The sequence below is a fragment of the Pungitius pungitius genome, chromosome 17 (genome assembly GCF_949316345.1).
Source record: "Pungitius pungitius chromosome 17, fPunPun2.1, whole genome shotgun sequence".
In the NCBI taxonomy this organism is placed as follows: domain Eukaryota; kingdom Metazoa; phylum Chordata; class Actinopteri; order Perciformes; family Gasterosteidae; genus Pungitius; species Pungitius pungitius.
The window spans coordinates 18,289,357-18,305,415 of NC_084916.1; the positions used below are offsets into that span (position 1 = coordinate 18,289,357).

The 16,059-nt window shown below is 46.9% G+C and overlaps 3 protein-coding genes across 8 annotated transcripts; 1 reads left to right on the forward strand and 2 right to left on the reverse strand.

The window, feature by feature from the left end:
• Positions 1-1,067: 1,067 nt before the first annotated feature.
• LOC119219185 (zinc finger and SCAN domain-containing protein 2-like) lies at positions 1,068-7,275 on the reverse strand. Of its 5 annotated transcripts, none has more exons than XM_037474165.2 (5): positions 6,585-7,275; positions 5,391-6,071; positions 2,962-3,921; positions 1,538-1,845; positions 1,068-1,450 (listed from the first exon to the last, which is right to left on the reverse strand). In XM_037474165.2, the coding sequence occupies exons 1-3, from the start codon at positions 6,868-6,870 to the stop codon at positions 3,044-3,046; spliced, it is 1,845 nt and encodes a 614-aa protein (XP_037330062.2). In that variant the 5' UTR covers positions 6,871-7,275; the 3' UTR covers positions 1,068-1,450; positions 1,538-1,845; positions 2,962-3,043. The 5 variants fall into 5 exon arrangements, with proteins under 5 accessions (XP_037330062.2, XP_062414576.1, XP_062414575.1 ...); XM_062558592.1 differs by having other exon boundaries at positions 1,538-2,299; XM_037474166.2 differs by lacking the exons at positions 1,068-1,450; positions 1,538-1,845 and adding exons at positions 4,149-4,366; positions 4,687-4,872 and having other exon boundaries at positions 3,820-3,921.
• A 3,234-nt stretch (positions 7,276-10,509) lies between these two features.
• Positions 10,510-12,383, forward strand: jtb (jumping translocation breakpoint). Of its 2 annotated transcripts, none has more exons than XM_037474793.2 (6): positions 10,510-10,754; positions 11,011-11,257; positions 11,336-11,376; positions 11,456-11,538; positions 11,618-11,697; positions 11,843-12,383. In XM_037474793.2, exons 2-6 carry the CDS (start codon positions 11,169-11,171, stop codon positions 11,997-11,999), a joined length of 450 nt encoding a protein of 149 aa, XP_037330690.2. In that variant the 5' UTR covers positions 10,510-10,754; positions 11,011-11,168; the 3' UTR covers positions 12,000-12,383. The 2 variants fall into 2 exon arrangements, with proteins under 2 accessions (XP_037330690.2, XP_037330689.2); XM_037474792.2 differs by having other exon boundaries at positions 10,516-10,754; positions 11,453-11,538.
• A 779-nt stretch (positions 12,384-13,162) lies between these two features.
• glmp (glycosylated lysosomal membrane protein) lies at positions 13,163-16,012 on the reverse strand. Its single transcript, XM_037474791.2, has 7 exons — positions 15,866-16,012; positions 14,823-14,987; positions 14,591-14,689; positions 14,334-14,498; positions 14,027-14,245; positions 13,607-13,875; positions 13,163-13,527 (listed from the first exon to the last, which is right to left on the reverse strand). The coding sequence occupies exons 1-7, from the start codon at positions 15,974-15,976 to the stop codon at positions 13,365-13,367; spliced, it is 1,191 nt and encodes a 396-aa protein (XP_037330688.2). The 5' UTR covers positions 15,977-16,012; the 3' UTR covers positions 13,163-13,364.
• Between the last annotated feature and the right edge of the window lie 47 nt (positions 16,013-16,059).

Genomic DNA, 16,059 nt, shown 5'->3' on the forward strand with positions numbered 1-16,059 from the left:
TCTGGTGGTTGAACCTGCCGGTGGTTGAACCTTCTGGTGGTTGAACCTTCTGGTGGTTGAACCTGCCGGTGGTTGAACCTTCTGGTGGTTGAACCTTCTGGTGGTTGAACCTGCTGGTGGTTGAACCTGCCGGTGGTTGAACCTTCTGGTGGTTGAACCTGCCGGTGGTTGAACCTGCTGGTGGTTGAACCTTCTGGTGGTTGAACCTGCTGGTGGTTGAACCTGCCGGTGGTTGAACCTTCTGGTGGTTGAACCTGCTGGTGGTTGAACCTTCTGGTGGTTGAACCTTCTGGTGGTTGAACCTGCTGGTGGTTGAACCTTCTGGTGGTTGAACCTGCCGGTGGTTGAACCTGCTGGTGGTTGAACCTGCCGGTTTGCCTACACGTGCGTGTTTGTGTTCCAACAGGCAGATGTTGTCTGCCTCGGCCTCCTGATTCTCACACATTCACAAACATGTTGCTGAATAATATGTTCAAAATGCATCACATCTCCAATGCAGCGATTACGATTGGATGAGCACTACATCACTGCCACGTATGAAGAAATACATAAAAGAACATATTATTATTAAAAGTTCACCACAACCTGGATTCAAACCCTGTGGAGCAAAATAACAACGAACTCTAAAGTTCTGCTGCTGATTTAAATACTCGTCATAAAATGGTACATCGTGCAAAAGATGTCTTGGTACAGAATGATACGAGCTACAAAACATCCACTGGTAGGACAGAACCACAGAAGGAGGCAAGACCAGGGTCCAGATAGAACCATGATCCATGGTGACCTGTGGAGAGACAAAGACGGACAGGAACATTCACTCTTATTACTTTTACAATCTGACTCCTCCTCCTGTTTGTAATGTTCTATTTAGACCCCTTTCAACCGAGATGAGACCACTGGGGTCCCTCAGGCTCATTAGCAGCTGTTTTGATTGGATTCTCTCTTTTTGGACAACAGGAAATAGATGCATGGTGCAGCAGATGTTTTGATGTTGTACACTGGATCTGAGAAGCATTGATGAGTAATATATTATATTTGAAATATTACCTCTGGTAACATTAAACTGTCAGTTTAATGTTACCACGTCTTCATGCCCATCTTTTCCGTTCATTCCCACATGCTCTACATCCTGTAGGATCACTCTGTCCACAACATCCAAATGTATACGACTAATAAAGCTTTTTGAAGAATTCTACAGATGTTACTAATTAACGCGATTGCTTAATTCACGGTTATTTCAGTATTTCGCGTCTGTAAAGCACTTTTTAACGATGTGGATGTCACGTGTAAATCAAGCATCGTAAAAAAGCACCGATAAATATGTATGCCGCAGTCCAGCTGTCTACAGGTAACGTTGGCTTCCTTCAGAGTCCAGCAATGGTCATCTACTGGCCTCCAGTCTCCTTGAATGTTCACCTCCTGCACAGCTGCTGCCCCCCCCACAAACCTTCTGAAACAAAGAGTCATCAGTAAAAGAACAAAGTGAATTTCAATAGAACAGAAATGAATCAGATCAAAGCTGCAGCTTCTCGTCTACCTGGACAGGTGAGTCCAACAGCTCCACCAGGTGAGAAGGTGTTTCTCTCTGAGCCTGAGCTTCTACAGACTCATGGCCTCCACACTGGAACCCTTTGGTCCACTTTGGAGCCTCCACTTCTCCATAGAGCGCCCCCTGGAGGACTGAAGGGGCCCCACAACACGGCTGCTCAAACCTGTCTAGAAATGAAGTCCATTCTTCTCCTGATGCTGGACTTGTGGTTCCTATTGGGTCCCGCCCTGAACTCCTGCGACACTGTGCATTTAGTAATGATGATGGGAACCATCAGTGAATCCACCACCTGGATTCTGTTAGGAACACAAACGAATCCCATTGTTTTGATATTTGATCTGATGTTGGTTTATTTCTTTAGCAAATGGAAATGTGCGCATAGTGTTGTCTCGCTGGTAGAAATGACACACTGCTGGTTTCAATCTGTGATTGAAATACTTGCTGCGAGTGCTGAGAACAAGGTCTCCACTTGAGCATCACCAGGTGCTGAGCCAGTAGATGTTCAATCTAAAGGTCCATTGGAGAAGGAAGGGGCAGGTGAAGACTCATGAAGGAACGAGCCTCCTCAGGGAGTTTGTATAGAAATGAGCAGGTGTGGTCCAGGGTGTACTGGGGGGGGGGGGGGGGATCTGATGTTAAACACTCCTTCAGAGTTGATCCTTCCACATCCATCTCTTCACAGCTAACCTTCAGGTTCCACCTGGAGCCAAATACTGGTGTCCATCCTCTGCAATGGTTCATCTCGTGTTCCTGCACAGAACTGTCTGTTTGAACAGAAACTAGTCTACCTTAAAGGAATATATTTAAATAAGAAATAGGTAAAACTATGCAAGTAAATCTGTGTAATCGGGTTTTGAAAGAAAAAGGTGATTGAATTTCTAGCACTGAATATTTCTGCATTGAAATGATGTATCTGAATGTTTTCCAACGTTAAAATACTGCAGAAAATTCAACCAAAAACAATTCAACATTAAAATATTCAACCACAAAAAATTCAACGACAACATCCGTGACGTCAAGGAAAAGCAATCGAGTCTAGATTCAAGATCAGGAGCGCGTGTCAATCAAAAGGACCCAATGCACCGTGGGCTTCGGATTGTAGCCACGTCCAAGAATAACGGGGCTTTAACTCTACTCACTAGTTACTATGTGATTTCCTTCTGCCTCATTTTGAAGATTGTTAAATATTTTACATACATTTTCAGATCTTTGAAACAAATTTAAAATACAATTGTATTCTGCTTTAAATGAAAAGATGGAAATTGAGTTGAATCCAACATTTAACTTAAGTTCATTTCTTATCAGACAGGATGTAAAAGAGCATCGTCCCATTTGTACCTCACAACCATTCAATAAATACACATAAATATAGAAATGAGAAAAACAGCGGCATTGTAAAAGAGGACGTTCACCTTAATATGTTGTACATTTGTCTCATTCCACAAGGACGCTACAGTCCGACACGGAGTTCCTGTGTGGTTCTGCTCCATTTCTTCAGTCAGTTTGTGAGGAGACGAAGGAGCGATGACAGACGTACTGATGGTGTTTGAAGCTGGTGTACCAGGGGAATCTTCTGTTACATAGACTGCAGCTGTACAGTTTGTCTCCCGTGTGGATGCTCATGTGTTGTCTTAGACTCCCCGCCTGCGTGAAGCTCTTGCCACACACAGAGCAACTGTAAGGTTTCTCTCCTGTGTGCGTCATCATGTGTCTCTTCAGATGAGCTTTGCGCAAAAATCGCTTCTCACAGAGAGCGCAGCTGAATGGTTTCTCTCCCGTGTGGATTCTCATGTGTGTCTGTAAGGTTTCTCTCCGTCCAAAAGATTTCTTACAAACTGAGCAGCTGAAAGGTTTCTCTCCGTTATGAGACCTCATGTGTCTGTTCAGACATGTCTTGAGGCTAAATCTTTTATCACACTCACAGCAGCTAAATGGCTTTTCATCCAAACCACACATGGAACCACTGAAAGAAATAGCTTCATTATTGAGACCTGACCGAGGTTCTCTGGTCTCCTTCCAATCATCACTGTTATCAGTACCCGGTTCAGAGGAGTTTTCATCTTCATCAACAGGTTCTAGATGTCTACGTAAACCTGGGTTCCTGTCAGGTTCTGGTCCTCCACAGTCCTCTCCATCACCTTCTGTCTCCATGTGTTCAGTTTGTCTCTGATGAAGATCTGAGGACTCAGCTTCTTCATCTTCACTCTTCACAGGAGTGACGGTGGACTTTGTGATATCAGCCTCCTGCAGCCCTTGACTGATGGGGAGTTTCCCCTGTTCCTCTTTAATGTGGGGGGGCTCTGGGTTCTCCCGGTCCAGACTGGAGCTTCTCTCTTTCTGTTCTTCTTTAACCTCCAACAGCTGCTCGAGGTCTGCAGGAAACAGAATGACGGACAGACACATTACCGACTCACCACTCACACTTCAATCAAAGCATTGACAATAAAGGCAACTTTTTTTGTATGTATGAAAAGACCAGATCATCTGGAACACTGTTCCACTCAAGAAGATGGTCTCCGTCTCTTCTTTGGAGAGCACATTTGCTCATTTTAGTTATGTAGTTATTACATTATTACTACATGTTATTTAGCTGACTTACATTGCATTATAACCCATGGTTTACATTTTGCCTGGGGAGCCATTAGGCGTTAGACGTCTTGCTCAGGGACACTTCCACACGGCACATGAGGCAGCCGGGATTCGAGCCGCCAACCTGCGGTTTCTACTCCATGCGTCACCCTCGTTGTGTTGTGTTTTCCCTCGATTAGTTCATCCGAACGCAGCGGTACGTGTTGAAAGAGAACATCTCCAGCGGCTCTTTAGGGTCAGAACAGTCTGTTGAGTTGGGCTCACAGTAATTGCAGGAAGTGTGTGTGTGTGTGTGTGTGGGGGGGGGGGGGGGGGGGGGTAGTTATCCACAGGTCCGTGCCCATCAGGCAGGAACAGACTCTTAAGTACAGGACAAGGAGCACGTCCTACAGCTTCTGATTAGCCAAGGAGTCAGAAATGTTATGAGACGTATAAATGATCAGTGAGAGGGGAAGTCAGTATGGAGATGTTCAAAATGACATAGTCAATAGAATCCAGTCACAACTCCACCCTCTTAGGTGATGGTGAGGATGAACAGCAGCTCTTACCAGTAAGGATGTTTGAGCTGCAGCCTGCGACGGCGCTTTCAAGCATCAACGCGGCCGGGTCGGCGGAGCCGCCTTCCTGACAGAACTCAGAACACAGGACGCACCGTTCATGTGTAAATGTCAAATTCTTTCGGCGTGGATTTGGCGGGTTTAAAGAATCATCTTTTTCAGAAGCTCAGGCTGCACCTGACAAAGTGTCCAAGGGAACAAAGAGAAACCAGAGGCTCAAGTGGTGATGCAGTCTAAGCAGGTTTGTGTTTAGGGCAGCGATGAGCAGTTACTTAGTAACTTAGTAAGTTACTCTGACCACCTTTCAGTAACGCAGGAACCACATTAAAGTCACTGTGCATTACTATTTGTCATTAATAGTCAAATATATATTTGATTTCTTGCGTCTGTGGGAGCGAAGCCACGTAGATGTGACAATAAGTCCCGTTTTCAGCATGAGGGTCACGTGTTCATAGACCGACCCAAACCACATGGATGGGCTGATCCTGAGCTTCGGGTCCTCTCCGAGTCACGTGACACCTGCAGCCTCACGTTGACCTGCCTTCACAGTCAGGATTCCTTTCATGTTCTTTGGTTGTGATTCAACAGAAACTTTTACCAACCCCAAGAAAAGATCAAATGTTTTGCTTCTGAAGACAAAGACAAACAAGATGAGGATTATTATGGATTAATGAACATTATATTACACACTTTACCTTTGAGCAACGCAAATCTTTGGTGACCAGCGCCACGCCTCTGATCTCCTGCTTCATTGTCCATGCCTTCATTCACATTTGCACACAAAGCGATGCCAAACGCGTCGGTTCCCCTGGGAGATCTTTTATGGACCTTCAGCGTTCCTCTCCTGCTGAAAGCTTTGCCACAAGCGGAGCAGCTGAGCGGTTCCTCTCCGGTTGGAGTCCTCTGGTGTTTCTTCTGGGCAAAGAACTTCTCACAAACCGAGCAGCTGAATGATGTTTGGATCAGGTGACCCTTTTGGGTTTCCATTTTTACAAATCTTTTCCGAAGCTCGGAGCAGACGATTGGTTTTTCTCCTGCATCACACCCGGACTCGCTAACTTCTCCTTCATCGTTCAGCGGGTTTGAACCTGACGGAGGTTCTCTAATCTCCTTCCAAAAACCATGATTGCCAGGAGCTGGTTCTGGACCCGAGTCCCTTTCTGGTTCTGGTCCTGCACAGTCCTCTCCATCACCTTCTGTCACCATCTGTTCAGCTTGTTTCTGATGAAGCTGTGAGGACTGAGTTTGCTCTTCATCATCGTCACTCTTCACAGGAGTGAATGAGACCTTCATGTCAGCCTCCTGACTGGTGTGGATTTCCTCCTGTTCCTCTTTAATGTGGGGGGGCTCTGGGTTCTCCTGGTCCAGAATGTCGTCTAAAAGAAAGAAAGAATGTGATACAATCATAATTAGTATTGGTCTCTCAGGTCTAGTTTTCGGCATTAAAAGTGTAATTAATTAAAAATGAAAAAGACCAACAAGTTCCTGTTATCCATTAAACCAGAGAGCAAAGCCCCCCCCATATAGAAATAAAACCCTGTCAGTGAAAAGCATTCAGGTGATGGGTTTGTTTGTTTATTCATCAGAGACCAAAAGAGCTAAAACGTCTGATCAATAAATAAACAAACCAACGACTTCCACTCTGTAGTCTTCAACTAAACACGTGACTCCACCTGGTGGTCTGCAGGTGAAATGCTTTGCAACACGTGCAAACCTTTTAGAACCATGTGAAACGAGTCCTTGGACCCAGAAGCACGTTCCAGCCTTTTTAACTACCAGTAGTTAAAAAATCAACTAGCTAACAGCAGCTAACAGCAGCTAACACTAGCTAACAGTAGCTAACACTAGCGAACAGTAGCGAACAGCGGCATATCGTCCTCGGCACTGACCTGCCCTGTGCAGCCTGACCTCGGGCTTCAGCACGGCATCGAGCAGCCTCCTCTGGCGACAGATCTCCCGCTCCGACCGCTCCGCTCGCTCTTCGTACTCCGCCACGGTTTCCTCGAACAGACCGACAATCTCCTCCGCAGCCGCCGCTAGCCGCTCGGTGAGCAGCGCTCTCAGTGCCGCCGTTTCAGCCGCTTCTTCTCCCTTTTCCACCCGCAGCAGAACGTCTTCGGCGGCGGCGCCGAGCCGCTCGTGCACCGATACGCGCAGCAGCCGCACGGCGCACATTTTGCTCCTTTTCTGCGGACAAAGAGAGCCAGCGGCACCGCGAACACACGCACCGAGTTCCGCGTCGACGACACTTCGCTGAGAGGAAAGCGAACTCTGTTCGGCGGAAGCGAACAGCGAACTCTGCAGGACCGGAGGGCGAACAACGAGGAGCAGGAGAAGTACTGTGTGGGGGGTTGTTTATATGAGTATTTCCTCTTCACCTCACAGGTAGATATTGTGGTTTTAATGTTCCATGTCAGGGGAACGACAAAAGGTACTTTACCTCGAAGAAGAAGAGGAAAAAGAAGAAGACAAGGAGGAACCACGGTGATGAGAGGGCTGCTTTTCAGCTTTTTTGCACAACTGGGTTTGGTGGCACCAAACAATTAGAGTAAGAGAATTTGACTAGAATAAGTGACAAAGTGCAGCTTGACTTGGTGCGATCGCGCTGAGAAGGAGGATCTCAGTGGATCCAGGTGCACGTCCTCCTTAAGACGACCACGGTGTCCATCACACACTCACTGAGGCACAAATGGAGAAGACGCCGTGCAGCATGTTTACGGACGACGGTGGCGTGCTGGGAACCGCAAGGTCGGCGGTTCTAATCCCAACTGCCCCATGTCCAAGTGACACCTGACCCCTAATTACTGTAGGAAACCACTGGGTAAAATGCAATGTAAGTCGATTTGGAGAAAAGCGCTAAAGGACGTGATGGAATATTTCTCACCCACTGAGCAGCAACTGATCAAATATATGAGAAGGTGAAACATGTCTTTTGCAAAACAGAAATACAGCAACTGTAATTAAACAGAGAGGAAGGATTTAAAAATATCCACTTACTAGGAAGGCTGTACACTGTTTTAATGATTTATTAAGTAGAATATAAGGGAAATACTTCCAAGCCCAAGATATGTTTCAACTGTTGAGCATTTGGATGTCTCTTCACTGGTGTGAATGGATGGGGTCCAGTCTGCATCCAGAAGAGTTAAATGTGTAAATAATGAATACACAACACCATAAACATAAGTATTACCAAGTACTTCTTCTCCTGTCTTCATTTGGTCGCCTGGTTTATTGGAGGAGATCAGTGTGATGTCATCGTCTGGTCATGTGACAACTAAGCCAGACTAAGAGGATCATCGTTAGTGTTTCTTCTCAAAGAAGAATAAGAAGAGAGCGAGTGTGCTTTGGGATGAACACTGGTTGATTGACAGATGAAGCTGGACGGGCCCTTGGTTCTGCTGCTGATTGGCTGCGTCTGTCTGCTGAGGGTCGACTGCAGTTTGCCCGACTTCACACAGGTAGGACACGTGGAGGATCATCACTACCAAGAGCTCCATGTTCACTGGCTGTGTGACCAGCTGTCAAATAGGAACCTTTCATATAATAAACATCAACAACCTCAAAGCAGGAGAAGTTTCATTAAACAAGAAGGTGCTTTAAGATGTCATTGATGGATATCCGTTATGTTTCTTTCTGTTTGTCAGGTAGAGTCAGATGTTGTCACTTCTCTGAAGAAGAAGAATCACGGACTTAGTCGACTTCCTGGACTGTGTCAACGTCTGAAGAGACGCAGGATCACCGTCCTGGTAAAGATCTATCGTACTTAATTACACTCCAAGAGTAAAACTAGAATACAGTCTATTTCTGTATTGTTTTAATCCATCTAATATCAGGATTTAAAAAAGACATTAAAACAACAACTCAATTTGAAAGTATATTTTAAAATATCAATTTGAACTTAACAACATTGAAACATGATTGTTCTTTTGGCAAAACTCACCTGCTGCACAGAAATATGAAAGAAGCACAACGGTTATCGAAAAAATGAGGTGATTCTGAGGTCGTGAGGTCACATGTCTGTCACGTTACAACATGTGACCCTTCTGCTTCTTATTAGAAACATGACGGCAGGTTTGTGTTGGAGCTCATGGACCTGAGACACACGTTGTCTCCCTCTCAGGCTCCTCGGGACAAAAGTCCTGAGCAGGACACCTGCCCCCCACCTGCCCCCCACCTGCCCCCCAGGCCAAATGTAACGTGTGTTATAATAAGTCACTTGGGATAAAAGCATCAGCTAAACGACGTGTGATGATGTCGTGGTCTTGAGGGCAGAGGAGCAGATTGTGAGGCTGCTGCTCTCAGATCAGCTCTCACTCTAATTATTATGTCATTATGAACAAAGGAAAACAGCTGTTTTTTAATCAAATAGTTTAGACTTTTGTCAACAAGTTTAAATGGGGCTGTAGCTGAAGAAACATGAAATTTAGCTTAAAGTATTCCATTCTGCTAAAGTCCAGAAGAAGTTTAATTACTGTCTACAACATGAAAGTAAAGTCCCCTGTTGCTTCTTAAGAATATTCCCAGGTGATGATGGTTAGTAGTCCTTCTGACTCGAGGTCTCTCCAGGAGCCTCAGACAGCATCAGGTCCATTTCAACTCTATCACTTTGTTTACTGTGATTTTATTTTGCACGTCTGCGGCGATGCAGCGAAGCAGGACGTCTAGTCGATGTGTGGCACATGGCGTCTGTGCTGCGGTTGATTAACACTGTGTGGCTTGTCATTGGTGTGTCAGTGTCACAGAGAGACCTTCTGTTGGCGAGGACACAAGAGCCGCTCAGGCCACGTCTGTCCGTGTCCGCGGGCGTCCAACTGCTCACACGTCTTTGTCCACACGCTGTGAGAACTGTGATGTCATTTTGTAATAAACATGATTTCACTCATAACAATGCTGTAATTGTGTCATAGACCTGATGAACATGAGGAAACATCGTTTACAGCGTTTCACCATAAACAAATCGCTAGAAAATATAGTGATGGCACCTTAAATTAAACGTTGGAACAGAGAAACCAGCGCTCTCTTGGAGCTTCTAGAAGCTTTTGTTCTTGGGGGAAGGTTCAAAGGTTACATGTCATTGTCCCCCAGCCCGACCTTCTCCATGAAGACATGAAGATGCTCTGCTGAGGTCCGACCGCCGTCCCTCCCTTCAGGAACTTGGTGTCTCAGGCTCTGCTCTCTCCCTTCTCTCATCCTACCTTGATGGTACCACCTACCAGGTAGCTTGGAGCAGATCTGTGTTGGAACCTTGTCCTCTTACTACTGGAGTTCCTCAGGGCTCCATCCTGGGTCTGACTCTGGTCAGCAGTGGCTGCCTCATCCAGTTCAAAGCCCTGGTGCTCACGTAGCATGCTGTGAATGGATGAGGTCCAGTCTCCATCCAGGACCTGGTGAAACCCTCCATCCCAACATCAAGCTGCTTGTTCCTCACTGAGAGCAGAACACTGGACTAGATCTCCACTCTTTGCTGTCCTGCTCCTAAATAGTGGAAGGAGCTCTGTGATGACATCAGGACCACAGAGAGCCTTCACATCTTCACACTAAAGACTAACACACTGTAGACCTTAAACTGGACTCATAATGGATCTCGGCTTATTTGATGAAATTGCACTTTCTTGTTCTGAGTTTGTTTCTTAATGGTTGAAATGCTCTTATTGTAAGTGTCTTAAACTGTGGGGATGATGATGGCGTCTGAATCATCTTTCTCTGTGTTCAGTGGACTGAGAGAAGTTCTTAAACCTCAGGTGGCATCAACAGAAACCTGCTTACATTCCTACACGTGATTTTTAAACTAGGCAGTGAGACTGGAGACATCTGGTGTGGTTTCTCCCGGGACAGCAGGGGGCGACGTAACGTTTCTACATTACCCAGCACTAGAGAAGAAGAAGAACAACAACAACCGGAAGCGGAAGTAGCTGTGCTCAAAGAAGTCGTCCTCAGGTTTCGGATCGGATCAGTCGGTGGATAAAGTCAGAACACCGGTAGATTTACTGGAGCGTTTGTGTCGCTCTTTAACGGCTTCTTCTTCTCTGCTGTTGATTGCAAGATGGCGGCGGGTCTCGGTAAGTGTTTGGACCTGGAGCCCGCTAGCTAGCTAACGTTAGCTAGCGTTAGCCTTCCAAAGGTTTGTTGTCATCCAGCTCTGTAGTCACACAGCGTGATACGTGTTAGCTTGTTAGCTTGTTAGCTGCCCTGCTAACGTGTCACTTAACCACAACAGATATTATGAGTTGATCAATAATATAAAACAACTGGAGGCTGTTTAGTATTCCGATCATCCGGTTGATGAATAACAACAGATTGATCGATCTGGTTCAGCTTCCGGCAGCCTGGAGCCGTAGAACCCTGTCGGTCCAATCACCATGTAGACGGAACCGACTCACCGAACTAGACCGACGGACAGCGGCTCTCTGGGCGGGGACCGGCGGCCCGGAACCAGGGTGGCTGCGGGGTCGCCCCGCGGGGGCAGCGGGCTGATGGAGAGTGACTGTCGGATCCCGGTGGCGTGTTGTCGGCCTCGAGTCGTTGTCCTCCACGCGCTGTTCTGGGGCCTCGTCTCTCTGCGGTGAGTGTGGAGGTCAGAGGTCAGCCTGTATGCAGAGGTCATAGGTTAATGTTGCACTAACGTGTTGTCATGTTTCAGGGTGTTTGGAGCAGGTCTGCTGAGTGAAGAGAGAACTCCAGGTATGAGCCAATCAGCAAGCCTCCTCAGGCAGCAAGGACTCTGACCTTTGACCTCCCTGTTCTTGTTCCCACTCAGCAGTGAAACAGGTGGTCGCCCCCTGCTGGCTGCTGGAGGACTTTGTAGTGACGACAGAGTGTTTGCAGTGTAACGCCTTCCAGGCCGTAAGTGTTGCATTTAAGGACCTCGTCCCTGAACGCCTCCTCAGACTCGTTGCTGATCATGTTGATTGCTGTTGTTCAGACGTCGTGGTCGTCATGCCGACTGACGGGTTACGTGGAGCGAGTCAACTGCACCCGGTCCAACCGAGACGAGTACAAGAGGTTCGTTGGCTCAGTTCTGCTGCCCCCCCCCCCCTTTATTCACAGCTGGCTTTGTCATTGTTGTGGAAGGTGGTTTGTTAAGGAAAGTTGAGGATTCGTCATTAAAGACATCTGCCCCCCCCCTTCCCTCCCTTTCCCTCCCCAGCTGCCGCTCCGCTGTGATGGAGGAACACCTCTTCTGGAAGTTCGAGGCGGCCATGTTGGCTCTAATGGTGGTTCTGGCGGTGGTGGTCGTGGTCCGTCAGCGCTGGCTGGACCGTCTCGCTTCTGAAAAGGTCCGACGCCAGATTGAATCCATCTAGAACACCAGAACCGGGTCTCGTGATCCAGAACCAGGAGATGGTCGGGGGCCAGGACCACAGCTCGTTGGTGGGATGTTTGAATGGATGATGGTTTTAAACAAAAACTGAAGACGTCAAACTGGACCCAAATCAGGCTGAACTGGTTCATTAAAATACCAGAATGAATTATAACATTTTTAGTTCCTTTATCAATGTGCTTGTCAGAGTTTAGTATTGACTTTGGAGTTATCCATACCTCCTTTTCAATTGATTAAGTTCTATTTTATTCATTAATTCTCTAAAGCAGTGGGACACGTCTAAATCCAAGTGTTTATAGGCTCCACTTTACAGGTTAATGTGTGACTCCTGTAATGAATTAATACAAATTAAAACAACCTGGTTGGATGTTTGAGAGTTTTTAGACGTCATCAGACCAACACGAGGCAGTTTGAATTGTGCTTCCAAATCAAAGTGTTTCACCTAAAACATCCAAACAAAGCAGAGAGATTTATAAACCGTTAATAAGTGTTTCAAAAGGAGGAATCGATTTAAGAAAGAACCAAAAAATGTTCAATTAAAGGCAGCAGCAAACAAGTCTTTGATGTGGATTTAGAGGAGCTGAGGGACTCTGGGACCAGGAAGTAGACCAGTCCCAGACGACCTGAGCCTTCACTGTTCATCAGGTATCAGATCAGAAATGTACTTGTTTTATAAACCAACCAGCATCTTGACAGGAAGCCAGCGTGAGACCTGGTCATGTGACCCTCTGACTTGACATAATCGCACCGTGACAGTAGTCGAGTTTGGATGGAGGCATGTAAAGGTTTTTATAAGTCCTCTAATGCTTCATATATGGTAAAACACCACAATACAACAAAGAAAATGACCTTTAAAGTGCATGCTGGGTACAGCTCGCCCGCTTTCACCAGAAGAAACTGAAAAAACCAACGATGCAGGAGGGTCCGTTGGGTCAGAACCCGATGGAACAGTTTGTTGAGCCGCTGCGATAAGCGGAACAGGGAGGGACTTAGGGTTAGGCGCTAAATATTTACACATCACTATTAGACAAGTCTCCTGTAAATAAAGGGATGAGTAAGAATTTATAGTCTCCTGTAGATTGTGTGCTTTAGTTGTGTGTTTTGTGTCTGAAGTTTCTATTGATCCCTAATCTCAAAACACTGAAATAAAACCATCAAATTAAACTTTATTAATAAGCTGCAGAGTGAAATATAAAACATGTTCACGTCATCGTTGATACAAACATCACAAAATCTGATCAAATCCAACTGACTCAACGTATTAATTACATTAAATGCCTGAGTCTTGATTGGTCGGCTGGAGTCAATCTTAAAAACCCGTTTGAACTTTGAACCCTCTGACCAGCCGTCAATTGATTGGCTCGTAGTCCGTCGCCCGCTTGCGGACGCACACACAGACTCCGCCCATCACCAGCAGCATTGTGGGAGTTCCCAAACCGAGCGCCGTAACGGCGAGCACCAGCGGGGAAAAGGAGTCGACGGGAGGAGAGCCGGCGCCGAGCAGCACCGTCCTGAAGGGGAGGAGACGCGTTAGTTCTGTCAGCGGGAGGTCAAGGACACAAAGGTGGGGGCGGCGTAGACCTCACGGACCAGCTGAAGAACTTGGTGACGTTGTAGAACGGTTCCCCTGCCAGACCGAAGCTCACGTTGAGGCTGAAGGTCTGCGGCGCCCCGTAGAAGCCTCGAATCAGCCCCGACGCCGCCGCCGTCTCCTCCGGGCTCTGAGGCCGCGGGTCCGAGTGGCGGCACGGCGTGGCGTACTCCAGGGCCGGGTCGGCCCGCCGGTACGCCACCGGCTTCCATTGGAGGTAACCGAGGACATCGGAGCTGCCGTTAGCCGAGGACACCCACTGGGACACCTGGGAGGTCAGAGGCCACGGCAGCCATTATGTGGATTAGTCATGTGATCACATTTAACTGAGGCTTTTATCCAAAGCGACTTACAATAAGTACATTTCAACCAGAAGGAAACAGAAGAAGACACAAGAAACCCGACTTCCTGTCGCTCACCTTGAATATCGACGGCGTGAACTCGTCGTCGATGGAGCGATGGACCTCCACTCTGCTCAGAGGAGACGGGTCGCCCACCGCACGAAGCTCCAACAGGAAGCGGGAACGAGTTGCCCGTGGCAACACGCCGTCGAGCCACACCCTCAACTGGGAGGAGTTAGCCGTGTGGAGGAGGCGGGGCCAGGAATGATCCCGCCCTTCTGACTCAAACACAGAGAGCTAGAAAAAAATAACACAACAGGTTTCCATTATCTGGAACTACATTGTCAGAGGTCATGTGACGCTGAGATGCAGCTCGACCTCTGACCTCTAGGCAAAGCGATCCGTTGGTGAAGGTTTCGGCGGCCCCGCACAGTAGAGCGCTGAGGCCCGACAGCTTGAGGCGGGACCAGGTGAAATCCTGCAGCTGGTACGGCGGGAACGGGTCAGCGGTCGGGTCGGCGGTGTCGTTCACGTCGTCGTACTCCAACAGCTGAGAAAATATGGAGCCAAACCCGCAGTTATCATTTGAAAAACAATGTGAAGCTGAATGCTGGATGTTTCGGGGGGGGGGGGGGTTCTGACCCTGCTGAAGACGAGGCCGGAGCTGTACACCACACTATTCTCTGGCTCCACCTTCAGGCTGCCGCTGGTGTTACGAGCCTCGAACTGAGTCCAGTTCACCTGAGAGAGATTAACGCCATCAGCTTGTTGTGAAAAGCATAAATATATATAAAATATATGCTTAGCATAACTATGTTTAAAAAATATATATGAATAGACTTGTGCGTCTGTGATGAGGAAGACGAGCACAGACCTCCACAGTAGAAGATGAAGAGTTGGTGTGGACCAGCAGCAGCGTCGGTGCCCCCTGGCTGCAGAACAGGAAGTGCAGCGTGTCATTGACTCCTACGGCTCTCACGTGCAGCAGGTCGCCACCGGAGGGCGCCGAGGGTGAACCGGGGTTCAACTCTACCGACAACTGAGGGAGAGAAGAAGAGACACCGCTCAGATGGGTTTAAATTGTTGAGTTTAAATTCTCTAATGACGACAATCCAATCAATCCGGTTCCTTCACCCCATGACGTTTCCACAGAGGTCAAGGAATAGACTTGGAGGTCATTTTTGGACTATTCGAGACTCGGCTCCTTCAACGCGGTGAAGGAGCAGCCCCCCAGGCGTGAGGACAGTCTGTCCCATCAGAGACAAAACGTCATGTCCTTCACAGCGGGGGAAGGGACGGTTCACTTCAAGTCCAAGTACTGAAATTTAGATGAATATCTACCGATAGAAGTGTTGTATTTTAATATATAACATCACAGCTTAGGTAAAATAGCTTATGTTGTATGTTGTGTTCTTAAATACACACAACAGGAGCAGAGGGACCATTCGGTCACACAGGGGGAGGGCAGTAATCAATCAATTGATTGATTGAATGATTAGAACGTCCCTTGTCATGTTATTACTTATCCTACTTTTCAGCAGTAAAAGTACCCATAGCCTCATGTACTTTGTACTAGCATTTTAATTTAGTACACATCCGTGTATTGGAGTATTTACGTACACAATTGGACTGGACTTAAATTAACGTTAGGAGTACTTGAGTAGATGTGTTTGTTGTATTATTAGAAGTAAAAGCTGGACACATTTTAATTTAACTTAATGAAAACAATCATTTGTTGGTTGACCTTTGGAACGTTACTTTGCTCCTTTGTTTGAACTATTACGCTGTGTTTCATTTAATTTAGTTGAATTTAAAAAAAACAATATAAACATTCAACAGAGAAGAAACTGAGGATTCACTTCCTGTTTCTTGAATAAAATATTAAATATCGACACAAACAGTGCAGTATTTACTCACGTTTCTTCTGAAAGTTTCTTCACTGAACGAACTGTGACATAAACTGAAAAAAGAAAAAAGAAAAACGAGAAAAGAAGAAACTCCGGATCTCCGATTCTCAGCAGCCGCCATCTTTGTTGTGACCGAGCAGCGGTGCCAGTCACATGACTAAATCCTGCTTATCACGCCCTGCTCTGCCTCTGATTGGTCACCAG